Source organism: Macaca mulatta, chromosome 9 (assembly GCF_049350105.2).
Source record: "Macaca mulatta isolate MMU2019108-1 chromosome 9, T2T-MMU8v2.0, whole genome shotgun sequence".
NCBI classification, from domain to species: Eukaryota; Metazoa; Chordata; class Mammalia; order Primates; family Cercopithecidae; genus Macaca; species Macaca mulatta.
The window spans coordinates 53,489,185-53,516,012 of record NC_133414.1 but is presented as its reverse complement, the minus strand read 5'-3'; the positions used below and the strand labels follow the sequence as shown (position 1 = coordinate 53,516,012).

General features: G+C 40.3%; 2 protein-coding genes across 14 annotated transcripts in view; one reads left to right on the top strand and one right to left on the bottom strand.

Moving 5' to 3' along the window:
* ZNF37A (zinc finger protein 37A) overlaps positions 1–17,316 on the bottom strand; it is a 28,109-nt gene extending 10,793 nt beyond the window's left edge. For 3 of the 13 annotated variants that reach the window (XM_028826221.2, XM_015129087.3, XM_028826223.2), the window contains exons 1-3: positions 17,165–17,316; positions 15,836–15,898; positions 15,019–15,077 (exon numbers count right to left, since the gene is read on the bottom strand). Coding sequence is in view for 6 of the 13 variants with exons in the window: in XM_015129087.3 (XP_014984573.3) it covers positions 15,019–15,033 (15 nt within the window). In the remaining 7 variants the exon portion in view is untranslated. Of the gene's footprint in view, positions 1–15,018; positions 15,078–15,835; positions 16,095–16,417; positions 16,712–17,164 lie in introns of all 13 variants that reach the window. The other 10 variants (XM_077946275.1, XM_015129086.3, XM_077946278.1 and 7 more) reach the window with 5 other exon arrangements.
* A 124-nt stretch (positions 17,317–17,440) lies between these two features.
* LOC144331108 (uncharacterized) lies at positions 17,441–25,419 on the top strand. The gene has a single exon (XM_077946281.1). It carries the CDS (start codon positions 22,458–22,460, stop codon positions 23,046–23,048), a length of 591 nt encoding a protein of 196 aa, XP_077802407.1. The 5' UTR covers positions 17,441–22,457; the 3' UTR covers positions 23,049–25,419.
* Positions 25,420–26,828: the final 1,409 nt, after the last annotated feature.

Here is a 26,828-nt window from a genome sequence, read left to right as displayed (position 1 = left end):
CAAAAAGAGTAAAACTGTGTCTCAAAAAAAGGAAAGAAATAAAGAAAGAAAGAAAACAAAATGGATGTAAAATACAGAATCGTACAAATCTAAATGTATAAAATTGCATAAATTATAACAAAATAAAAACTGGAAAAAGAGTTAATAAAAGAATAGTTTGTAAAATATAGATAAATCCAGGAGATAAATACCATTCTCAAATGAATTCCAAAAGAAAAAAAAAAGCTAAAGAGAGACTTTTTTGGGGGGAAATGAGGGCAATCAAGAGCACTGTGTACATTATAGCCCATTTATGCCTGAGGTTGCAATTTTTTAAATTTTTGCAATCAGACCTTTAAATGACCTTGAGCAGTAGCATATAACTCCCACATGCTTAGCGTTCCAATAATGGAACACTAGGCATAAATAGGTTAGGGAATTCAGAACACCAAGCACATACCCAGGACAGGAGAAGCTTGGCAAAGACCTCAAAAGACCCTAAGGTTTTACTTCTGGCTAATCTCTATGCTCAGTGCAAGCAAGCAGTGAAGACTAAGATGAAGTTCTAAACGGACCAGGCTAAGTGCTCAAAAAGGGCTAAGGACAGTCAATTTGCAAATAATAGGAAAGGGGTTTTGTTGTTGTTTTTTTTAGTTTTTTTACTTTTTGGTTGTTGCTGTTTGAATCCTGGCCCTCCAGGAAAAATGCCGGTTAAAACACTATCTGAACACAAGCTAAAGAGAGAGAATTCAGTGACCACACATGACTAGAAATAAATATACTGCAAAAAACAGTCTGAAAAATTCATAAAAACAAATGGATGATTGAAGACTTCAATAATTAAGAACAGCAAAGTCTAGAGAAGAATAAGAAAGTGATTTCTAAAGTTACCAAATTATAATATTAAAATGCCCAGTTTCAGCAGGAACAAGAAAATCACAAAGCATACAAAGAAACTGGAAGTGTGGTCCAATCACAGGAAAAATATAAATTGACATTTATCCCTGAGGCAAACCAAACATAACAATTCTTAAACAAACACTTTAAATCAACTGTCTTTAATATACTCAAAAGCTAAAACATACAAGAACTAGAGAGAACCAAGAGAACAACTTACAAATATCAAAAAAGAGACTGAAATTATAATAACCACATAGACATTCTAAAACTAAAGAGTACCATAATTGAAATAATGAATTCACCAGAGGAGTTCAACAGCAAACCTGGGAATGCCAAAAAGAATCTGTGAATTTAAGTATAAGACTATTGAAATTATCAAGTTTGAGAATCAGAGCAAAAAAGAATTAAGAAAAATAAACGGAACCCAAAGGACCTATGGGACACCATCAACCTGACCAACACAAACATGGGAAACGTAGAGGAATACAAGAGAGGCAAGGAAATAAGAGTATTTGCAGAAAAGCCAAAACTTCCTAAATTTGGTGAAAGACACAAATCCAGGAAGTACAATAAACTCAAAATAAACTCAAATACATCCACCAAGACAAGACATGTTATAATCAGTCAGGAAAAAAAAAAAAAAATGACGGAGAATCTTGAAGCAGAAAAGGAGAAGCAATTTGTCACATACAAAAGAACCTCAAAAAGATCATCAGCAGAAACCTTGGAGGTTAGAAGGCACTGGATTGATATATTCAAAGTGCTGAAAGAAAAAAGCTGTCAGCTGAGAATTCTATGCCGGGCAAACATGCCTGTCAATAATGAGGACCTTCCCAGATGAACACAAGCTAAGAGAATATGTTTTTACTAGATCTACTCTGCAAGGAATGCTAAAGGGAATCCTTTGGGTTGAAATGTGATTCACGACAAACAAGGGAATAAGATTATAATAGGATTATAAGCCAACTTTTCATCTGGATTTGGTCTTAAAAGAGAAATTAGGATTAAATAAATAAGAAAAATGGAAGATTGGCAGAGTGGATAAATTTCTTCAAATAATGCATACAAAAATGTAATTAGAATGAATAAGATTGAGCATCTGATAGTAAAACAGGGTGAGTACAGTCAACTGGTGTTTTTTTAAATTATACTTTAAGTTCTGGGGTACATGTGCAGAACATGCAGGTTTATTACATAGGTATACATGTGCCATGGTGGTTTGCTGCACCCATCAAACAATCATCTTCATAAGGCACTTCTCCTAATGCTATCTCTCCCCTAGCCCCCCACCCCCTGACAGGCCCCAGTATGAGATGTTCCCCTCCCTGTGTCTACGTGTTCTCATTGTCCAACTCCCACTTATGAGAACAGTGGTGTTTGGTTTTCTGTTCTTGTGTTAGTTTGCTGAGAATAATGGTTTCCAGCTTCATCCATGTCCCTGCAAAGGACATGAACTCATCCTTTTTTATAGCTGCATAGTATTTCATGGTATATATGTGCCACATTTTCTTTATCCAGTCTATCATTGATGGGCATTTACGTTGGTTCCAAGTCTTTGCTATTGTGAATAGTGCTGCAAAAAAACATACATATGCATGTGTCCTTATAGTAGAATGATTTATAATCCTTTGGGTATATACCCAGTAATGGGATTCCTGGGTCAAATGGTATTTCTGGTTCTAGATCCTTCAGGAATCGCCATGACTTCTACAATGGTTGAACTAATTTGCACTCCCACCAACAGTATAAAATCGTTCCTGTTTCTCCATATCCTCCCCAGCATCTGTTGTTTCCTGACTTTTAATGATTGCCATTCTAACTGGCATGAGATGGTATCTCTTTGTGGTTTTAATTTGTATTTCTCTAATGACCAGTGATGATGAGCTTTTTTTCATATGTTTGCTGGCCACATAAATGTCTTCTTTTGAGAAGTGTCTGTTCATATCCCTCACCCACTTTTGGATGGCGTTTTTTAATTGTAAATTTGTTTAAGTTCTTTGTAGATTCTGGATATTAGCCCTATGTCAGATGGATAAATTGCAAAAATTTTCTCCCATTCTGGAGGTTGCCTGTTCATTCTGATGATAGTTTCTTTTGCTGTGCAGAAGCTCTTTAGTTTAATTAGATCCCATTTGTCAATTTTGGCATTTGTTGCCTTTGCTTTTGGTGTTTTAGTCATGAAGTCATTGCCCACACCTATGTACTGAATGGTACTGCCTAGGTTTTCTTCTAGGGATTTTATGATTTTAGGTCTTAAGTCTTTAATCCATCTTGAGTTAATTTTTGTATAAGTTGTAAGGAAGGAGTCCAGTTTCAGTTTTCTGCATATGGCTAGCCAGTTTTCCCAACACTATTTATTAAATAGGGAATCCTTTCCCCATTGCTTTTGTCAGGTTTGTCAAAGATCAGGTGGTTGTAGAGGTGTGGTGTTATTTCTGAGGGCTCTGTTCTGTTCCATTGGTCTATATCTCTGTTTTGGTACCAGTACCATGCTGTTTTGGTTACTGTAGCCTTGTAGTATAGTTTGAAGTCAGGTAGCGTGATGCCTCCAGCTTTGTTCTTTTGGCTTAGGATTGTCTTGGTAATGTGGGCTCTTTTTTGGTTCCATATGAACGTTAAAGCAGTTTTATCCAATTCTGTGAAGAAAGTCATTGGTAGCTTAATGGGGATGGCATTGAATCTATAAATTACCTTGGGCAGTATGGCCATTTTCAAAATATTTATTCTGCCTATCCATGAGCATGGTATGTTCTTCCATTTGTTTGTGTCCTCTTTTATTTCACTGAGCAGTGGCTTGTAGTTCTCCTTGAAGAGGTCCTTTACATCCCTCGTAAGTTGGATTCCTAGGTATTTTTTTCTCTTTGAAGCTATTGTGAATGGGAGTTCATTCATGTTTTGGCTCTCTGTCTGTTACTGGTGTATAAGAATGCTTGTGAGTTTTGCACATTGATTTTGTATCCTGAGACCTTCCTGAAGTTGCTTATCAGCTTTAGGAGATTTGGGGCTGAGACGATGGGGTTTTCTAAATATACAATCATGTCATCTGCAAACAGAGACAATTTGACTTCCTCTTTTCCTATCTGAATACACTTCATTTCTTTCTCTTGCCCAAATGCCCTGGCCAGAATTTCCAATACTATGTTGAATAGGAGTGGTGAGAGAGGGCATCCTTGTCTTGTGCTGGTTTTCAAAGGAAATGCTTCCAGTTTTTGCCCATTCAGTATGATATTGGCTGTGGGTTTGTCATAAATAGCTCTTATTATTTTGAGATATGTTCCATCAATACCTAGTGTTTTGAGAGTTTTTAGCATGAAGGGGTGTTAAATTTTCTCAAAGGCCTTTTCTGCACCTGTTGAGATAATCATGTGGTTTTTGTCATTGGTTCCGTTTATTTCATGAAATACGTTTATTAATTTGCATATGTTGAACCAGCCTTGCATCCCAGGGATGAAGCTGATTTGAGCATGTTAGATAAGCTTTTTGAAGTGCTGCTGGATTCAGTTTGCCAGTATTTTATCGAGGACTTTTGTGTCGATGTTCATCAGGGATATTGGCCTGAAATTTTCTTTTTTTGTTGTGTCTCTGCAAGGTTTTGGTATCAGGACGATGCTGGCCTCATAAAATGAGTTAGAGAGGATTCCTTCTTTTTCTGTTGCTTAGAATAGTTTCAGAGGGAATGGTATCAGCTCCTCTTTGTACCTCTGGTAGTATTTGGCTGTGAATTCAGCTGGTCCTAGACTTTTTTGCTTGGTAGGCTATTATTTACTGCCTCAATTTCAGAACTTGTTATTGGTCCATTCAGGGATTCGACTTCTTCCTGCTTTAGACTTGGGAGGGTGTGTATGTCCAGGAATTTATCTATTTCTTCTAGATTTTCTAGATTATTTGCATAGAGGTGTTTAAAGTATTCTCTGACAGTAGTTTGTATTTCTGTGGGATCAGTGGTGATATCCCCTTTATCATTTTTTATTGCATCTATTTGATTCTTCTCTCTTTTCTTCTTTATTCTTCTTGCTATTCTATTTTGTTGATCTTTTCAAAAACCAGCTCCTGGATTCATTGATGTTTTGAAGGGTTTTTCGTATCTCAATCTCTATCAGTTCTTCTCTTATCTTAGTTATTTCTTGCCTTCTGCTAGCTTTTGAATTTGTTCGCTCTTGCTTCTCTAGCTCTTTTGTGATGCTAGGGTGTCTATTTTAGATATTTCCTGCTTTCTGTTGTGGGCATTTAGTGCTGCAAATTTCCCTCTACACACTGCTTTAAATGTGTCCCAGAGATTCTGGTACATTGTGTCTTTGTTCTCATTGGTTTCAAATAACTTCTTTATTTCTGCTTTAATTTCATCATTTACCCAGTAGTCATTCAGGAGCAGGTTGTTCAGTTTTCATGTAATTGTGCAGTTTTGAGTGAGTTTCTTAATACTGATTTCTAATTTGATTGCACTATGGTCTGAGAGACTGTTATCATTTCCATTCTTTTGCATTTGCTGAGGAGTGTTTTACTTCCAATTATGTGGTCAATGTTAGAATAAATGTGATGTGGTGCTGAGAAGAATGTATATTCTGTTGATTTGGGTAGGGAGAGTTCTGTAGATGTCTATTAGGTCTGCTTGGTCCAGAGCTGAGTTAAAGTTCTGAATATCCCTGCTAATTTTCTGTCTCAATCTGTCTAATACTGACAGTGGGTTGTTAAAGTCTCCCACTATTATTGTATGGGAGTCTAGGTGTCTTTGTAGGTCTCTAAGAACTTGCTTTATAAATCTGGGTGCTCCTGTGTATTGGGTGCATATATATTTAGGGTAGTTAGCTCTTCTTGTTGCATTGATCCCTTTACCTATGTAATGCCCTTCTTTGTCTTTTTTGATCTTCGTTGGTTTAAAGTATGTTTTATCAGAGACTAAGATTGTAACACCTGCTTTTTTTTTGCTTTCCATTTGCTTGGTAAATATTCCTCCATCCCTTTATTTTGAGCCTATGTGTGTCTCTGCACATGAGATGGGTCTCCTGAATACAGCACACTGATGGGTGTTGACTTTTTATCCAATTTGCCAGTCTGTGTGTCTTTTAATTGGGGCATTTAGCCTGTTTACATTTAAGGTTAATATTGTTATGTGTGAATTTGATCCTGTCATTATGATGCTAGCTGGTTATTTTGCCCATTAGTTGATGCAGTTTTTTCATAGTGTTGATAACCTTTACAATTTGGTATGTTGTTGCAGTGGTTAGTACTGGTTGTTACCTTCCATGTTTAGTGCTTCCTTCAGGAGCTCTTGTAAGGCAGGCCTGGTGATGACAAAATCTCTCAGCATTTGCTTGTCTGTAAAGAATTTTATTTCTCCTCCACTTATGAAGTTTAGTTTGGCTGGATATGAAATTCCAGGTTGAAAATTCTTTTCTTTAAGAATGTTGAATATTGGCCCCCACTCTCTTCTGGTTTGTAGTGTTTCTGCAGAGATCTACTGTTGGTCTGATGGACTTCCCTTTGTGAGTCACCCGACCTTTCTCTCTGGCTGCCCTTAAAATGTTTTCCTTCATTTCAACTTTGGTGAATCTGACGCTTATGTGTCTTGGGTTGTTCTTGTTGAGGAGTATCTTTGTGGTGTTATCTGTATTTCCTGAATTTGAATGTTGACGTCTCTTGCTAGGTTGGGAAAATTCTCCTGGATAATATCCTGAAGAGTGTTTTCCAGCTTGGTTCCATTCTCCCCATCACTTTCAGGTAACCAATCAAACACAGATCTAGTATTTTCACATAGTCCCATATTTCTTGGGAGGCTTTATTTGTTCCTTTTCATTCTTTTTTCTCTAATCTCATCTTCCCACTTTATTTCATTAATTTGATCTTCAGTCTCTTATATCCTTTCTTCCATTTGATCGATTCAGCTATTGATACTTATGTATGCTTCACGAAGTTCTTGTGTTGTGTTTTTCAGCTCCATCAGGTGACTTATGTTCTTCTCTAACCTGGTTATTCCAGTAAGCAATTTGTCTAACCTTTTTTCAAGGTTCTTGGCTTCCTTGCATTGGGTAGAAAATGCTCCTTTAGCTCAGAGTAGTTAGTTATTACCCACCTTCTGAAACCTACTTCTGTCAATTTTTCAAATGCATTCTCCATCCAGTTTTGTTCCCTTGCTGGCAAGGAGTTGTGATCCTTTGGAGGAGAAAAGGTGTTCTGGTTTTTGGAATTGTCAGCCTTTTGCACTGGTTTCTCCCCATCTTCGTGATTTATTTCCCTTTGGATGGGGTCTCTGAGTGGATGTCCTTTTTGTTGATGTTGATGTTATTCCTTTCTCTTTGTCAGTTTTCCTTCTAACAGTCAGGCCCCTCTGCTGCAGGTCTGCTGGAGTTTGCTGGAGGTACACTCCAGACCCTGTTTGTCTTGGTGTCACCAGCGGAGGCTGTCAAACAGCAAAGATTGCTGCCTGTTCCTCAACATAATAAAGTGCATATATGAAAAACTCATAGGTAACATACTCCATAGTGAAAGACTGAAAAGATCCCCCCCAAGATCATGAACAGGCAAAGGATAGTGCTTTCACCACTGCAATTCAACACTGTATTAAAAGTTCTAGCCAGAGCAAATAGGCAAGAAAAAGAAATGAAAGACAGTCAAATTGAAAGGCAGAAGTAAAACTACTCTATTTGCAGATAACATTACTTAGCGAATAATCCACAAAAAATCTACAAGCTAACAAACAGTTTCGACGAAGTTGCAGAGTGCAAAACCAACGCACAACAATTAGGTTTTTTTTAAAAAAAATACTCCAACAATGAACAATTCAAAATGAAATTCAGAAAATAATTCCATTTATGATAGTATCCAGTAGAATAAAATACTTAGTGCTATGGTCTGAATGTTTGTGCCCTTCACAACTTCATATGTTGAAATCTAATACCACTGCAATAGTGTGAAGAGGCATGGCCTTCAGGAGGTGATTAGGAAGCTCTGCCTTCATGAATGGGGTAAGTGTCCTTATAACTTAATGGACAAAGTAGTGGCTTGACAACCTGTATAGACAGGTTTAGATACTGTGCTGCCAATGATCAGAAATTTTATTTTTGATAAGCTTACATAAAGTAATGATGTTTTTCCATAAATAAGAAGACTTAGTCAAATGGCCCCTTTTAACTTCTAAAATGTTTTAATACATCAAATCTGATTTGAATATTTAATATAGCAAATATGGGTAATCCCAGGAATGGTGATCTAAGGGATCAAACGAGAGCTGAGGAGACAGGTAGCACTGGCAGGTTTAAGAGATTAGATACAGACCGGGCGTAGTGGCTCACACCTGTAATCCCAACACTTTGTTAAGCCAAGGCAGGCAGATCACCTGAGGTCAGGAGTTCGAGACCAGCGTGACCAACATGGAGAAACTCTGTATATACTAAAAATACAAAATTAGCCAGGCGTAGTGGTACATGCCTGTAATCCCAGCTACTTGGGAGGCTGAGGTAGGAGAATCACTTGAACTCAGAAGGCAGAGTTTGCGGTGAGCTGAAATCATGCCATTGCATTCCAGCCTGGGCACCAAGAGCGAAACTCCATCTCAAAAGAGAAAAAAAAAGAAAGAAAGATTGGATACAAACAGGGAGAAGGAGCAAATAAATATTGTGGATAATGGTATAGCCTGGTTTCTTACTGTTGGAGAAAGAAGTTACAAAGATGGAAAACAGAAAGGCTATGGGGTTAAGATTGAAACTGAAAAATGTCTATGTAAACTCATTGTTTAAAAAATATGTATAGATAGACCAATACAAAAATAGGTGTACATATGTGTATTTGTGTGTGTGTATGTATATTTCCTAATTCTGTCAATTGAGAGGGTCTGAGGCAGTGACAACCTTTAGCAATGAGCACCCAGATCTTGCTTTTTAAATTCCACCCTCCACTAGAAAGAACAATGTCCTTTGGAGAAATGGCTAATGGCAGAGGTAAAGGACAAGATGGGCTAGGTACATCTGTTGTGCCACAGAGTAATTACTCAAAAATTGATATGGGAGACAGGCTGAAAATGGAATAGGTAACTCCAAAACTCCATCCCAAACTAAAAAAAAAGAAAACACCCTGTCAGCATCAAGCTTTTCAGAATTCTCCAATCTGATTAAAAACCTAGTACACCCAGGAACATTCCTGGTATAGCTTGCTGATGCCTGTGCCAAAGTGGACAGTATGCACCTTGTTTTCAGAGAACTGTAGTTGTGTATTTTGATCTGTCTATGCAGGCTCTCTGAAGAAGTGGCTCACAGGCTTGTCTTTGTTTTGCCTGCCTTAAAACTTTCTCAGGGCTAGTCTTCCAGGAAGTGCTTGTTGAAAGCATTTAAAGGCAATTATCTGGCCATAGCAGCCAGATGAGAAAAGCAGCAGATGGACTGATAAAACTGGGAATGGAAAAACTGAGAAGGAAACACATGAGGCCAGGGTTGGGGATAAGGGGTTTGAAAAGCTCCTGCATAAAGCAGGGAATTGAGGTCATGTGTAAGTCCAAGGCATTATGCATGCTCAGAAAAAACCTGAGAGGAACCTAAGCTTTCACGTCTGGTTGACCTTTAGGCTCTGTGTAAGCAGGAAGTAAAGGTTAATGCCGAGATGTAAATGGCCTGGCAAACCATTACAGGAACGCCCTAAAACAGGGCCAGTATGCACAGACCAGAAGAGTTTTTTATTTTGTTTTTGCTCTGGGCATTTAAATAAATCTCTATCATATCACAAACTGACCACTAAACTAACAGAACAGAGGTTTCAGTGACCATGTACGACAAAGAACACTGATTTTACAAAAATAGTTTAGAAAAGTCACAAAACAAGCAAACAATACAAAATAAACAGCAACAACAAATTCTGAGGAAAAGAATCTGATTTCTATAATTAGCATATTTTAATATTCAAAATGTTCAGTTTTCAATAAAAAATTATGAGGAATGCAAAGAAGATAATATGACCCACAGACACACAGAAAAGATAAATAAAACCTGTCCTCAAAGACACCTTTGATATTGGTCTTACTAGGTAAAGAATTTAAGTCAGCTGTTCTAAATGTGCTCAAAGAGCTAAATGAAACCAAAGAACTAACAGAAACCAGGAGAATGATGCTGTGCCAAATATAAAATATTAATATAGAGAACAAAACTATAAAAATGTAATTAGGACTGTCTGGAGCTGACAAGTACAACAACTAAAATTTTTTAAAATCAGTAGAAGGATTCAGTAACAGATTGGAGCTCAAAGAGAACAATCAGCAAAATTGAAGACACTGATGGAGATCACTCATTCTGTGGAGCAGAGAAAAAGAATGGTGAAAAATGGACAGTGCCTAAGAGATCCATGAGACAACATTAAGCATACCCACAAGTTAATAACAAGAGTTACCGACAAAGAGGAGAAAAGGGAACCAAAAAATATCTTAAGAAATAACGTCTGAAGACCTTCCAAACTGATGAAAGACATGAATCTCTATGTCCAAGACTCTCAAGAAACTATAATTGGGATAACATCAAAGAACTTCAAACTGAGAGAAATAATAAATTGTTAAAAGACAAAGAGTCTTGAAAGTAGCAAGAGATAAGGGACTAACCATGTACAAAGGACCTGAAATAAGATTATCAGACAGTCTTTCATCAGAAACCATGAAGGCCAGAGGCAGTAGGATAATGGCACCTTTAAAGTGCCAAAAGAAAAAAAAAATAACAAAAATTCTACATTAGGCAAAACTACTTTTCAAAAAGGAAGGAGAAATTAAAACATTCCTAGATCAACAGAATCTGAGAAAACATACTAGTACTAGACCTATCCTACAAGAAATGCAAAAGGAAGTCCCTCAGGTTGAAACAAAAGGACACTAGACAGTAATTCCAATGCAAACACACAAAATATTCAAATGGTAAAAGTAACTACTATAAGTAAATGCAAAAGCCAGTCTTATTGTATTCTTGGCTTTTATGTTCTCTCTTTTTTCTGTACGATTTAAAAGACATATACATAAAACAATAATTATACATCTATGGTAATGTGCACACAATTTATGAAGGCATAAAATGTCACAATAAGAAGACAAAGGACAGGGACAAAGCTATATAGGACCAGTGTTTTTATATAATATTAAGGCTCAGTTGGTATTAATGCAAGCTAGATTGTTATAAATTCAAGATGTTAATTGCAATTCTAAGTATTAACACTAGGTAAATAATGAATACAAAGAAATACAAAATGAATTAAAATGGCACATTAGAAAAAAAAAAACACAAAAAAGGCACACACAGAAAAACTGAAAACAAAAAAGATGTAATACATATGGAAAATAACTAGCAAAATGGCATAAGTCCTTTATCAGTTTATCATTCACTCTAAATGTAAATAAACTAAACTCCCAACTAAAAGACAGAAATTGGCAACATAGGCTGGGCATGGTGGCTCACACTTGTAATCCCAGCACTTTGGAAGGCCGAGGCAGGCAGATCATGAGGTCAGGAGGTTGAGACCAGCCTGGCCAATATGGTGAGACCCTGTCTCTACTAAAAAAAAAAAAAAAAAAAAAAACCACACACACACACACATATATATATATATATATATATATATATATTAGCCAGGCATCATGGTGTGCACCTGTAATCCCAGCTACTCAGGAGGGTGAGGCAGAAGAATTGTTTGAACCCTGGAGGCTGACGTTGCAGAGAGTCAAGATCACACCACTGCATTCCAGCCTGGGTGACACAGTGAGATTCTGTCTCAAAAAAAAGGAAAAAAAAAAAAAAAAACAGAAATTGGCAAAATTAATATAAATATATGATCTACCTATATATAGTCTATAAGACACTCTCTAGATACAAATACACAACACAGTAGGTTGAAATTGAAATGACAGAAGAGGATAGTAACCTAAAGAATGCCAGGGTGGCTATATTGAGACAAAAGAGACTTTAAGTCAACAATTGTTACAAGAGAAAAACATTACATATTGATTTAAAAAAAAAAAAAAAAAAGGTCAGTCTACAAAGGAGACATAGTAACAGAAATAGAAATAAATCATCCTGAAGTTTACATGAAATTTCAAGGGATCTCAAGTAGTCAAAATAATCTTGAAAACCCATGCATGTATGGTAAAATGATTTTCAACAAAGTTGTCAAGAACAGTCAATAGGGAAAGGACATTTTTTCTAACAAATAGTGTTGGAAAAACAGGATAGCCACATGCAAAACAAAACTAAATAAATAAATAAATAAATAAAAAATAAAACTCAAAATGAATCAAAGACCTAAATCTAAGAACCAAAATTAAAGTTACAAAACTCATGGCAGAGCACATAGGAGAATGGATTCTTGACATTACATGTGGCAATGTAATGTTTTCTTGGATATAATATCAAAAACCACAGGCAACAGTAGTAAAAATAAATTGGACTACATCAAACTTAAAAATTGTGCATTAAAGGACATGGTTAACTGAATGAAAAGGCAACCAACACAACAGGAAGAAATATTTGCAATTCGTGTATCTGATGAGGAATTAATATTAAAAAAAAATTAACCACTACAACTCAAAACAAACAAAAAACCAGATTCAAAGATGGACAAAGGACTTGAACAGACATTTCTCCATAAAAGATATACAAATGGTCAACAAGCTTATGAAAATATGCTCAGCATCACTAATCATGAGGGAAATATAAATCAAAATCACAACGAACAATTACCATACACCCATTACAACGGCTGCTATCAAAACAACAAAAGAAAATAACAAGTGTTGGCAAGGATATGCAGAAATCAGAATCCTGTACACTGAGGATGGGACTGTAAAATGGTGCACTGTACACTGAGGATGGGACTGTAAAATGGTGCACCTTCTGTAGAAAACAAGTTGGTGTTTCCTCAAGAAACTAAAAATAGAATTACCATAGATTCCAGCCATACCACTTCTGAGTATATAACTAAAAGAACTGAAAAAAGGATCTCAAAGAGATAGCTGTACACCTATGTTCACAGTAACATTATTTACAACAGTTAAAAGGAGGAAGGAATCCAAATGTCCACTGAAAGATGAATGAATAAACAAAACATGGGTACAATGAAATATCATTCAGCATTAAAAAGGAGATAAATTCTGACACATGCTACAACACTGAGGAAGCTTGAGGACATTATGCTAAGTGAAATAAGCCAGTCACAATAAGACAAATACTGTATGATTTCACTTAAATGAGACATACCAAAGTAGTGAAACTCACAGAACAGAAAGCAGGATGGTGGCTGCCAGGGGCAAGGAGGAGGGGAAAATGGGGAGTTATTGCTTAATGGGTACAGAATTTCAATTTCCCAAGATGAAAAAATTCTGGAGATTAGATGTACAATATGAATATACATCACACTGCTTCTGAATTGTACATCCCAAAATGGTTAAGACTGCTAAAACAAAAAACTAACGATAAATAAAGATTCCTGCTTTGGCCACATATATTCAACATTGTACTAAAAATTCCAGCCACAACAATTAGATTAAACAAATAAATACACCCAAATTGGAAAGAAAGAAAATATTTTTGTTTGCAGAGGACATGATCGTATATGCAGAAAATACTAAAGAATCCACAAAGAAACTCCTACAAATAGGAAACAAATTCAGCAAAATTACAGGATACAAGATTACTCAAAAATTAGTTCTGTACTCATTACAATGCACAGTCAAAAAGGAAATTAACAATTCCAATTACAATAGCATTTAAACAAAAAGGTGTGTGGGCCATTACAGTCTCTACTGCAACCTGTTGCTAGGGGCTGGGAGCAGAGGGGAAAAAGGGAGCAACTGCTTATTAAGTTACAACACTGCTTATTAAGGGTACTGTGTTTCCTTTGGGTGTGATGAAAATATTCCAGAAATAAATGGTGGTTATGGTTGTACAACACTGTGAATGTACTAAAGTCATTGAATTCTATACTTTAAAATGGCTTAATTGTCAATTTCCATGTGATGTGTATTTTACCATAATTATTTTTTTTAGGTAGAATCCCTTGAAAGTTATTGCAAATATTCCAGTTCTGCCCAGTCTCTAGGGCTGTCACAAAGCCTGCCACATCCTAACAACCCACGATCACCCTAGCCTACCAGGACTGTTTCTTTAAACAACCATAAGTCCAAATGCTACATAATTCATATGAATTTTTTTTTTTTTTTTGAGACGGAGTCTCACTCTGTCGCCCAGGCTGGAGTGTAGTGGTACAATCTCGGCTCACTGCACTCTCCGCCTCCTGGGTTCAAGCGATTCTCCTGCCTCAGCCTCCTGACTAGCTGGGATTACAGGTGCACGCCACAATGCCCAGCTAATTTTTATATTTTTAGTAGAGACGGGGTTTCACCATGTTGGTCAGGCTGGTCTCAAACTCCCGACCTCGTAATCTACCCGCCTCGGCCTCCCAAAGTGCTGGGATTACAGGCGTGAGCCACCTAGCCCGGCCTATTTGAATTTTTTTATCACATACTTTCTCTTGCTATCTCTTAAGTTTTCCCCTGGACTGCACATGAATTATTCACTTTGTTGTACTACTTCTTTATGTAACTGAAAGACTGTCATCGGAAGTTTCACAATGTCACCTAATAAAGCCCATTGACCTTTAAAGTGTTTTATGTTCCAGTTTCACAACTCTGTGAGATCACAAGATCTGCATTCCCTTAACATGACATTTTTGTCTTACTCTTCATCAACTCTCTATCAGAAATCAGCAAACATTTTCTGTAAAGGGTCTCACAGTAAATATTTTAGGCTTGTGGGCCATTAGTCTCTGCTGCAACCAGTCAACTCTGCCCTCGTACTGTGAAAGTACCAACAGACAATACATAAATACATGAGTATAGCTGAGTCCCAATAAAACTTTATAGATAACAAAATCTGAATTTCATACAATTTCCAAGCAAAATAATACTCTTGGTTTTTTTCCCTCCAGCCACCTAAAAATATAAAAACTATCCTTCATTTGCGGACCATAAAAAAACAGGCAGCAGGCTGCATTTGACCCACGAACTGTAATGTGACCTCTCCTCTATATTTTCCCTGATGTTATTTCTACTTTCATATGAATATAGAGACATTTTTAAAACCTCAATAATTACTTTTAAGCAAAACTGTGAAAAAATAAACAACTTACCTGGGATGTGATCATCTTCCACTGGTGTTGGAAGAGCAGAGCAAACTGTGAGGGTATAGCTGAGAAATAAGAAAAGATCATGAGAGATGTCACTTGCCTAAAAAGGTCCACTTCGCAGCTGGCAAAACATCTCTGAAAGAGAGATACTCACAGACCCGTGCATGACTGGCATGATTATGTACTGCTTGGACACATTAGTTTTCAAATGTAAAAACGTTTTGTTTTCTACTGATTCATAAACAACTTACGTTGTACTCTAACAGAGTATGCAAAGCAATAAACTAATTAAGCAAGTTAGGAAAAGCCAAAGAATGGAACATAATACTTTCATTAAAACTGATGCTAAACAAAAATACACAAGTTTTAATCTTTATTATAAACCAGAGTATCCCAACAAAGTTTTGAAAAAAGTGATGTGGTATTTTTCAGCCCAGTTTTTTGTTGTTGTTGTTTGCTTTTTTGAGACAGAATCCTGCCCTGTTGCCCAGGCTGGAGTGCAATGGCATGATCTCGGCTCACTGCAACCTCCTGCCTCAACCTCCCAAGTAGCTGGGACTACAGGTGCGCACCACCACGCCTGGGTAATTTTTTGTATTTTTAGTAAAGACGGGGTTTTGCCATGTTGGCCAGGCTTGTCTCGAACTCCTGACCTCGTGATCCGCCCGCCTTACCCTCCCAAAGTGCTGGGATTACAGGCATGAGCCACCGCGCCCGGCCCAGCCCAGTTTTTTGGGAAGAAAAACGAACTTGCTCTAACTTGGTTTCAGATTCTCAAAACCATCTTTAGATTTAAAAAAGCACAATGATTTTTACTTACTCTGTTGTCAAAGCAGCAAACACCCTCCTGGGTCCTCAAGCGATTTAGCGTCTGTTCTTGACTCTGCCAAACAAAATGTGTCAATGTCATCAGTCACTTAACACGTTAAGCTTGTTTCCTGTCTACCCCACCCCACCCCATCTTTTAAATAAAGCCGAAACAGAAAACTTTCTTGCGGCTGCAGCTCTGATTCCGTAAGATCAAGATGGGGGCATCCGTACATCTCTAGTTGTGCTGCAGTGCGCCAGCAGTTCAGCATCTAGAACGAGCAAGTAACGAATCCAGGCATGGAGGGTGCTCTCGTCCACTTGGCTGCTAAGCTCCTCCCTCCTCATGATGCCTTCACAACTCCCCAAGAAGTAGTGCTGTCTGCTCCTTCGGCCTTGCCCTCCTCTGCCGCTACATCTGAATGAGCACAAAGCTCCCACCATCACCCAGCCTGTGGGAGTCTGGACAGGACACAAATCGAGCCTCTGCTCCTCCCACCCGTGCTCTAGATCTCTAATGAGGTCTCAGCCCAACTGGTCGGGTGTCCTCCTAGGAGGGCCCCTGAGCCCTCGCCCCCTACCCTTCTTTTCTTACCCCACAACAGCCGCTTTGCTCCAAGACTGCTGGGCCTAAGCCCTTCAGTTCGAACCCTTATCCAAGACTGAAAGCTCCTACATCTTCCTGTCACTTGAGCCACGAGCTAGACCCTCCGGAAATGCCCACTGGTGCTAGTGGGGACAAAGGCCAGGCTGCACAGTGCCGGAGGCTCCGGGGTACTTCCCTCCACGTGCGCGGCCTCACAGGTCAGTGGAAACAAGAAATTCCCCAATCCACAGCCACGATGACTTCAAAATACTTCCTGAAGGCGTCAGGCCATGAAGCTGCGACCTGCGAGGACACAGCAAGCTGGATGACGCTGGGCTGAGGCTAGGTGTGGAGTCCGAGCCTGCAGGTTCCCTCCCCGCCCCGCGGGTGCTTCCCGCCACCCCGCTCGCCTAGGCATCGCAGTGACAACGCGGCGACGCCGACCACAGGTGGTTGCGAGGCCACAGCGAGATTCCGATTCCGAGGGAAAAGAATAAGGAGAGAAGCGCACATCCACTGGGCAGAAGGCCCGTTTCCGCGCCGTCCTGCCCAGGCCTCCGGGCATCCTTCACCTCAGGCAAGAGAAAATCCAACCTCACTTGTCACAGGCGCGGGACGTGCGCGTTCCCTTCGGGAGCACAAGAACCAAGGCAGGATTCGGACCCAGACCAGGCGGCAAAGCCGCTCTCTCTCTCTCCCACCCCCAGGCCGCGCAGAACCTCCAGTCCACCCTCGCCCCAGCCCACCCTTACTCACCCTCCACGTCCTCTACCCCGACGCGGAAATGCCGGGAGCCCTCCCACTCAGGCTGCGGGGGGAGAAAAACAAACCTGGAGCCATACGGCGTTCACGCGCAGAAGGCCCGAAGCAGCTCCCGCTACTGGGACCAGAAAGTGCACACTACATTTCCCACAAGTCCTCGCGCCGCTCCCTTAGAAAGTGCACGCTACATTTCCCACAAGCCCTCGCGCCGCTTCCTCAGAAAGTGCAGACTACATTTCCCACAAGTCCTCGCGCCGCTCCCTTAGAAAGTGCACGCCACATTTCCCACAAGCCCTCGCGCCGCTTCCTCAGAAAGTGCAGACTACATTTCCCACAAGTCCTCGCGCCGCTCCTTTAAAAAAAGCCTGAGGTTTCAGCCGCAATGGGTGGTTAGCTCCCAGATGTAGCAAGTGCAGTACTGCAGTTTTATTCTTTAGCTGAAATAAATTATGAGTATTTAAATTACACAGCTTTTTCATGAATTACATATCCCTGATTTGGCTGTCCTCAACACTTCCTCGTTTGGCATAATTGACACGAGGAATTTCACCAGACATGGTCGATTCCTGTGACCCTGCTGCGCTACCCAGCACCACCTCCACTTGCACCCTGAGGCTCCACTTGCTTCCTTCTGGTCCATCGAACGCTCACAGTGAGAAAACACACTGGACGTGAGCATTACCAGCCTGTACACTGTCGTGAGGATAACTCGGAATTGCTCTTCAAATTTTGTTAAACCACGTAATACCATCTTTCATGGCAAACCTGCATTTTCCATTCTTCAGGAGAATGTTGGATCTCTTGATCACAATAACTTTTTTTTTAATTATACTTTAAGTTCTAGGGTACATGTGCACAACGTGCAGGTTTGTTACATATGTATACTTGTGCCATGTTGGTGTGCTGCACCCATCAATTCATCAGCACCCATCAACTCGTCATTTACATCAGGTATAAATCCCAGTGCAATCCTTCTCCACTACCCGCTCCCCATAATAGGCCCCGGTGTGTGATGTTCCCCTTCCCCAGTCCAAGTGATCTCATTGTTCAGTTCCCACCTATGAGTGAGAACATGCGGTGTTTGGTTTTCTGTTCTTCAGATACTTTGCTGAGAATGATGGTTTCCAGCTGCATCCATGTCCCTACAAAGGATACAAACTCATCCTTTTTTATGGCTGCATAGTATTCCATGGTGTATATATGCCACATTTTCTTAATCCAGTCTGTCACTAATGGACATTTGGGTTGATTCCAAGTCTTTGCTATTGTAAATAGTGCCGCAATGAACATACGTGTGCATGTGTCTTTATAGCAGCATGATTTAGAATCCTTTGGGTATATACCCAGTAGTGGGATGGCTGGGTCATATGGTACTTCTAGTTCTAGATCCTTGAGGAATCGCCATACTGTTTTCCATAATGGTTGAACTAGTTTACAATCCCACCAACAGTATAAAAGTGTTCTTCTTTCTCCACATCCTCTCCAGCACCTGTTGTTTCCTTTTTAATGATTGCCATTCTAACTGGTGTGAGATGGTATCTCATTGTGGTTTTGATTTGCATTTCTCTGATGGCCAGTGATGACGAGCATTTTTTCATGTGTCTGTTGGCAGTATGCATGTCTTCTTTTGAGAACTGCCTGTTCATGTCCTTTGCCCACTTTTTGATGGGGTTGTTTTTTTCTTGTAAATTTGTTTGAGTTCTTTGTAGGTTCTGGATATTAGCCCTTTGTCAGATGAGTAGATTGCAAAAATTTTCTCCCATTCTGTAGGTTGCCTGTTCACTCTGATGGTAGTTTCTTTTGCTGTGCAGAAGCTCTTTAGTTTAATGAGATCCCATTTGTCAATTTTGGCTTTTGTTGCCGTTGCTTTTGGTGTTTTAGACATGAAGTCCTTGCCCATGCCTATGTCCTGAATGCTATTACCTAGGTTTTCTCCTAGGGTTTTTATGGTATTAGGTCTAACATTTAAGTCTCTAATCCATCTTGAATTAATTTTCGTATAAGGAGTAAGGAAAGGATCCAGTTTCAGCTTTCTACTTATGGCTAGCCAATTTTCCCAGCACCATTTATTAAATAGGGAATCCTTTCCGAATTTCTTGTTTCTCTCAGGTTTGTCAAATATCAGATGGCTGTAGATGTGTGGTATTATTTCTGAGGACTCTGTTCTGTTCCATTGGTCTATATCTCTGTTTTGGTACCAGTACCATGCTGTTTTGGTTACTGTAGCCTTGTAGTATAGTTTGAAGTCAGGTAGCGTGATGCCTCCAGCTTTGTTCTTTCGACTTAGGATTGTCTTGGCAATGCGGGCTCTTTTTTGGTTCCATATGAACTTTAAAGCAGTTTTTTCCAATTCTGTGAAGAAACTCATTGGTAGCTTGATGAGGATGGCATTGAATCTATAAATTACCTTGGGCAGTATGACCATTTTCACAATCTTGATTCTTCCTATCCATGAGCATGGTATGTTCTTCCATTTGTTTGTGTCCTCTTTTATTTCACTGAGCAGTGGCTTGTAGTTCTCCTTGAAGAGGTCCTTTACATCCCTTTTAAGTTGGATTCCTAGGTATTTTATTCTCTTTAAAGCAATTGTGAATAGAATTTCATTCATGATTTGGCTCTCTGTTTGTCTGTTACTAGTGTATAAGAATGCTTGTGATTTTTGCACATTAATTTTGTATCCTGAGACTTTGCTGAAGTTGCTTATCAGCTTAAGGAGATTTGGGGCTGAGACGATGGGGTTTTCTAAATAAATACTATAAACACCTCTATGCAAATAAACTAGAAAATCTAGAAGAAATGGATAATTTCCTGGACACTTACACTCTCCCAAGACTAAACCAGGAAGAAGTTGAATCCCTGAATAGACCAATAGCAGGCTCTGAAATTGAGGTGATAATTAATAGCCTACCAACCAAAAAAAGTCCAGGACCAGATGGATTCACAGCCGAATTCTACTGGAGGTACAAGGAGGAGCTGGTACTATTCCTTCTGAAACTATTCCAATCAATAGAAAAAGAGGGAATCTCCCTAACTCATTTTATGAGGCCAACATCATCCTGATACCAAAGCCTGGCAGAGACACAACAAAAAAAAGAGAATTTTACACCAATCTCCCTGATGAACATCAATGCAAAAATCCTCAATAAAATACTGGCTAACCGAATCCAGCAGCACATCAAAAAGCTTATCCACCATGATCAAGTGGGCTTCATCCCTGGGATGCAAGGCTGGTTCAACGTATGCAAATCAATAAATGTAATCCAGCATATAAACAGAACCAAAGACAAAAACCGCATGATTATCTCAATATACGCAGAAAAGGCCTTTGAGAAAATTCAACAGCCCTTCATGCTAAAAACTCTCAATAAATTCGGTATTGATAGAACGTATCTCAAAATAATAAGAGCTATTTATGACAAACCCACAGCCAATATCATACTGAATGGGCAAAAACTGGAGGCATTCCCTTTGAAAACTGGCACAAGACAGGGGTGCCCTCTCTCACCACTCCTATTCAACATAGTGTTGGAAGTTCTGGCTAGGGCAATCAGGCACGAGAAGGAAATAAAGGGTATTCAGTTAGGAAAAGAAGTCAAATTGTCCCTGTTTGCAGATCACAGTAACTTTTTAAAGTGTTCACTGACAGAGGTAATGCAGGAGTGGAAAACCAAAAACTGTAAGTTATCACTTATAAGTGGGAGCTAAGCTGTGAGTACACAGAGGCATACAGAGTGATATAATGGACTTTAGACACTCAAAAGGGGGCTGGTAGGAAGGAGGCCAGAGATTAAAAAAACTACACATGGCCAGGCTCAGTGGCTCACGCCTGTAGTCTCAGCACTTTGGGAGGCCGAGGTGTGTGGATCATGAAGTCAGGAGTAAAGACCAGCCTAGCTAACACAGTGAAACCCTGTCTCTACTAAAAATACAAAATTAGCTGGGTGTGGTGGCACACACCTGCAGTCCCAGCTATTGGGAGGCTAAGGCAGGGGAATCCCTTGAACCTGAGAGGTGGAGGTTGCAGTGAGCCGAAATCGCACCATTGCACTCCAGCCTGGGCAACAAGAGCGAAACTCCGTCTCAAAAAAGAAAAACTATATATATATACACATTAGGTACAGTGTACACTACTTGGGTGACAGGGGCACTAAAATCTCAGAATCCACCACTTTATAATTCATCCATAACCAAAAACCACTTGTACTCCAAAAGCTATTGAAGCTTAAGTTAAAAATAAAAATAAAAAATAAATGTCCACTGATGGAAAAAGAAGCATTTTTCTCCATTCCTATTCCCTTCTTTACCACCACTGATGATAATCCCACTTGTTCCCATGCTGGAAAAGCATTTAGTACCATCCACGTAGAAGAATCAAATTATTCAAGGGTTAAGATGCATTTCAGAAGACAGTCATGGCAAGTACAATGATTATCAATTCAAATCACAATTTATTTTCCTGCTTATAATTTTTTTTCTTTTCTTTTTTTTTTTTTTTTTTTTTTTTTGTGAGATGGAGTCTTGCTCTGTCGCCCAGGCTGGAGTGCAATGACATGATCTTGGCTCACCGCAACTTCTGCCTCCTGGATTCAAGTGATTCTCCCGCCTCAGTGTCCCAAGTAGGTGGGACTACAGGCTCGTGCCACCACACCCGGCTAATTTTTGTAACTTTAGTAGAGACGGGGTTTGACTATGTTGGCCAGGCTGGTCTCGAACTCCTGACCTCGTGATCTGCCCGCTCAGCCTCCCAAAGTGCTGGGATTACAGGCATGAGCCACTGCATCCAGCCTAATGTTTTTCCATTTTAAGAACAGTCTTGACACTTGTGAATATTCCATTCTTTCTTTTTTTTTTTTTTTTTTTTTTTCAGACTGGGTCTCATTCTGCCTCCCAGGCTGGAGTGCAGTGGCATGACCTCGGGGCACTGCAACCTCCGCCTCCCAGATTCAAGTGATTCTCCTGCCTCAGCCTCCCCAGTAGCTGGGATTACAGGAACATGCCACCACGCCCAGCTAATTTTTCGTATTTTTAGTAGAGACAAGGTTTCACCATATTGACCAGGCTGGTCTCAAACTCCTGACCTCAAGTCATTCACCTGCCTCGGCCTCCCAAAGTGCTTGTATTACAGGCATGAGCCACCTCGCCTGGCCTCCATTATTTCTTTAATGCAATAAAATAAATGTTTATTTATTGTTTATTGCGGTAGTTAGTTCCCAGATGCAAGTGCAGTACAGCAGTTTTATTCGTTAGCTGAAATAAATTATGAGTATTTAAATTACACAGCTTTCTCATGAATTATATCTCCCTGATGATTTGGCTGTCCTCAACACTTCCTCATTTGGCAGAATTCATGACTGGAATTTCTCCAGACATGGTCGGTTCCTGTGGCCCTGCTGGGCTACCCAGCACCACCTCCACTTGCCCATGGTTCCATTATGTCATGGATTATTTCAGTAACATTGTTTTCTCTTCTATTTGCATAACCCTATCCCTAACGAGATTGAAAACTAGGAACATGCCACTCCCAGGCTCCTTGGGACTTGACACATCCTCCTGGGATCATCTCAGGAAGGGGACTGGCTGTGCAGGCACCATGGAGGTGGTGTTGATCTTTCTATGCAGCCTGTTGGCCTTCATTGTCCTGGCCAGTGCAGCTGAAAAGGAGAAGGAAACTGACCCTTTTCATTATGACTACCAGACCTTGAGGATTGGGGGGTTGTTATGTGCTGTGGTCCTCTTCTCCGTTGGGATCCTCCTTATCCTAGGTTGCAGATACAAGTGCAGTTTCAATCAGAAACCTGGGACCCCAGGGGAGGAGGAAGCCCAGGTGGAGAACCTCATCACTGCAAATGCAACAAAACTCCAGAAAGCAGAGAGCTGAATGAAGTGCAGCCCTCCGGTGGGAAGCCTCTGGAACCTGAAGGCAGCTGCTTGAACTTTTAAATACAAATGTTGATGCTTAAGAAAACGGCCACTTCAGCAACAAATCTTACTCCAAGAGAAGCTAAGAACTTGTGTGTCCCCCCACACCCTTCCCTGTCCCTTCTAACACCATTCCTCCACCTGATGATCCAACTAATTAATCTCTTGCCTCCACTGCAGCCTGCAGGTTCCTCCAACTCCTGTGATGTGTCTGTGTGTGTGTTTGCTGACTCTAGTGTTCATAGCTACTTGTTCATGGTTATTACTGTTAGTGAACTGTGAACTCGCTTTCCTGGGCAGGGGCTGAGCCATGTAGCCATCTGCTCGTCTCTGCCCCCCATCACCTCTCACTCCTGGGAGTCTGCTTTATTCCCTGGGAGTCTAGCTCCTTCCCTTTAGAGCATGGGCAGGAGTCTCCAGTTGTCTTGGGACCTGGGAAGATTTGCACCACTTTTATCATCTTTCTTCATGAAGTCTCTTAACTTCTTTTACAAGAACCTCGCTTCCTTATCCCGGTCCAACCCCAGTCTGTTCTGAAGATCAGCAATTGGAGACACAAAGCAAAGCAAGGAGTTTGTGAGCCCAGCACTGCCTTCAGCAGGCTACTATATTCTTCCATGTTTATTTTTCTCCCTGGGGAAGCCCCAGGGAGCCCCATCTGCCCTGCCCTTCACATAGCACCCAGGGATTCCAGCCCCAGGGCTGCTGCTTTTCTTCTTTTTCTTTTTTTTTCAGTCAGAGTCCCACTCTGTCACCCAAGCCAGAATGCAGTGGCATGATCTCAGCTCACTGCAACATGGGTTCAAGGGATTCTCATGCCTGGGCCTCCCAAGCAGCTGGTACTACAGGCATGCAGCACCACGCCCAGCTAACTTTTGCATTTTTAGTAGAGATGGGGTTTTGCCTGGACTCAAGCAATCTACCTGTCTAGGTCTCCCAAAATTCTGGGATTACAGGTGTCAGCCACCGTGCCTATCCCAGGTCCAGGGCTTCTAATCTGCCCTTGGGGAATGTAGCCCTTGTATATCTTATCAGCAATAACCCCAGGGGCTCTGGTACCCTACCCCTCTCCAATCTTCCTGCTTCTGAGACTTCAATCTACAGCCCAGTTTTTCTGGACACAGGCTCCCATCCCTGAAGCTGAGTCTCCAACAGGTGATGACTGCAGGATTCCCACTCTGTTGTGGCCAGCACACTGGAATGGACAGAGGGAGAGTAAGGGGCCTTTGCTTCTCTGCCCATGTCCCCTTGGTCAGCAGAAACAACTCCCACATCGTTTGCACTGCCTGTCAGTGGTCAGAGAGTTAAGTGAAGTAGGTTAGAGACCCAGTAAGCTCCATGCAGCACTGCTGCAGAGGGTACAGGAAGAGGTCAAAGGTCTTAATGAGAGTGGAAGCTCAAACGAGCTCCCGCCCTTCCTGTCCTCCATGTGCCTGTGGAAATCAACCAAACCCAGCCTCTGTGGCCAGACTGCTGTTTTCTGTACCACGATCTGTCCTCTGAACAACAGAAAAAGGAATAAAATATTTGTTTCCTAGTGAAAAAAAACACTATGAACAAAAAACAAGTAAACTTCACTCAATTGATTATTTTTAAAGTAAACAAAAATTTTGGGATCTTTTCTTGAGAATTAAAATATTATTTCAAGACTTTACATAAACTAACAACTTTCTCAACTGTGTTAGTGACAGGAGCCAATGAGTTTCTAACTGCAAAGGAAATGAAGAATATCGAATGCCAAAAAACTCACACAGTCCTTTAATCACTCAATTCTAACAATGTAAATGCTGAAGTAAGAGAACAATTTTATGACAGTTACTTCAATGAAAATGCAAAGAACATCAGATACTATTTTGACCTCATGATTCAGAATGTGGGCAGGATGGCCCACAACTTGGAATCTTTACTTCAGCTTGGACCAAGCATGTCTGTGCCCTTATGCAAACATCAACCACAATTTGTATTTGTATTATCGCCACCAAAAGCTATTCGGAAGGAAAGAGAAAATATTTTCTGCCTTGTGATTACTTGCATCCATGGCTCTGGTGAAAATATGTGAGGCATTTAGATCATTGATCATCTCTGTGATCACAGTGAAGCTATCACTTTTGTTGTTGTTGCAGCAGATTTCATCTTGGCTCTTCAAAATTTGATTGCATCTTCGGAATCAGAAAATACTTCTAGCAGTAATACTTTCAAACTGTCATTTGAGCTGAAAGACTGCTGTTGATATATAGTGTGGCAGATGTTTACAACTTCCACTGCAATTACTATATCTCAATCTGAATTCTCTTTATTTTTTTATTTTTTATTTTTTTGAGACAGTCTCACTCTGTCACCCAGGCTGGAGTACAGTGGCGCAATCTCAGCTCACTGCAACCTCCACCTCCCAGTTTCAAGCAGTTCTCTTGCCTCAGCCTCCCAAGTAGCTGGAATTACAGGCGCTCCCCACCACGCCCAGCTAATTTTTTTGTATTTTTAGTAGAGACAAGGTTTCACCATATTGCCCAGGCTGGTCTCGAACTACTGGGCTCAGGCAATCTGCCCACCTCGGCCTCCCAAAGCGCAAGGATTACAGATGTGAGCCATCGCACCTGGCCTTGAATTCTTTTTAATAAAAAAAATTTGTTTACAATTTTATATAATATTAGTTGAGGAAATCATACATCTTCCATTTTTAGCTGTTATTATGTGCTGGTGTCTTTTTCTTTTTGCATACCACACAAAAAGCTTCAAAAGAAATCTTTCCTCATTTAATAAATCTCTACTTTTCAAACAATTCATCACAAAGTTTATGCTTGAATTTTGGTATTTGGCATTCAAATATACACAAATAAAAATAGATAATAGCAACCACCACAAAAATTGAGCTGAGTTAATTTGATAATCTCACAGCTGTCTTAGTGTGTCTGTCACTCACAAGTCTGAACTCAGAACTAACATCAAACAGGTTGAACCATTGAAAGCATTACAAACTTGCAAACTAATAATCAATTGAAGTGGCCAGGCGCGGTGGCTCACGCCTGTAATCCAAGCACTTTGGAAGGCGGAGACTGGCGGATCACAAGGTCAGGAGATCAAGACCATACTTGCCAAGACGGTGAAACTCGGTCTCTACTAAAAAAAATACAAAAATTACCCAGGTGTGGTGGCACATGCTTGTAATCCCAGTTACTCAGGAGGCTGAGGCAGTAGAATTGCTTGAACCCCGGAGTTGGAGGTTGCAGTGAGCCAAAATCACGCCACTGCTCTCCAGCCTGGTGATGGAGTGAGACTCCATCTGAAAAAAAAAAAAAAATCAATCGAAGTAGAGTTGCCATTGAAGTGGCCTGAGATGGTTATCCTATCCTTGGCTGGTATCTGGGAACGTGAATTTTGGGAAGGTTTGGGAACCTGGATTTCAGAAGGGTTCCCCCAACCCTCACTGATCAAATGGCTCCATTGTACCTAAATAATATGGTTTCTGCGGAACACCTACTTTTTTTTGGGAATCTGGAATTTTGATTTGTGCACAATAGACAGTGTCTACATGACCAGTCACCAATAAAAAGTCTAGCACTGAGTTTCTAAGGAGCTTCTGTGACTACATTTCACATTTATTGTCACAGCATGTGGCTTTTGGAATTCAGCACATCCTATGTGACTCCACTAGGAGAGGATGCTTGGAAGGTGGTGTCAGGTTTCCTCTGGACATGGCCCTGTGACCTCTCCCCTTTGCTGACCTTGCTGTAATAAGTCA

Coding starts and splice junctions, on each gene's coding strand:
- LOC144331108 (XM_077946281.1), top strand. CDS start 22,458: ATGAATTATATCTCCCTGATGATTTGGCTGTCCTCAACACTTCCTCAT.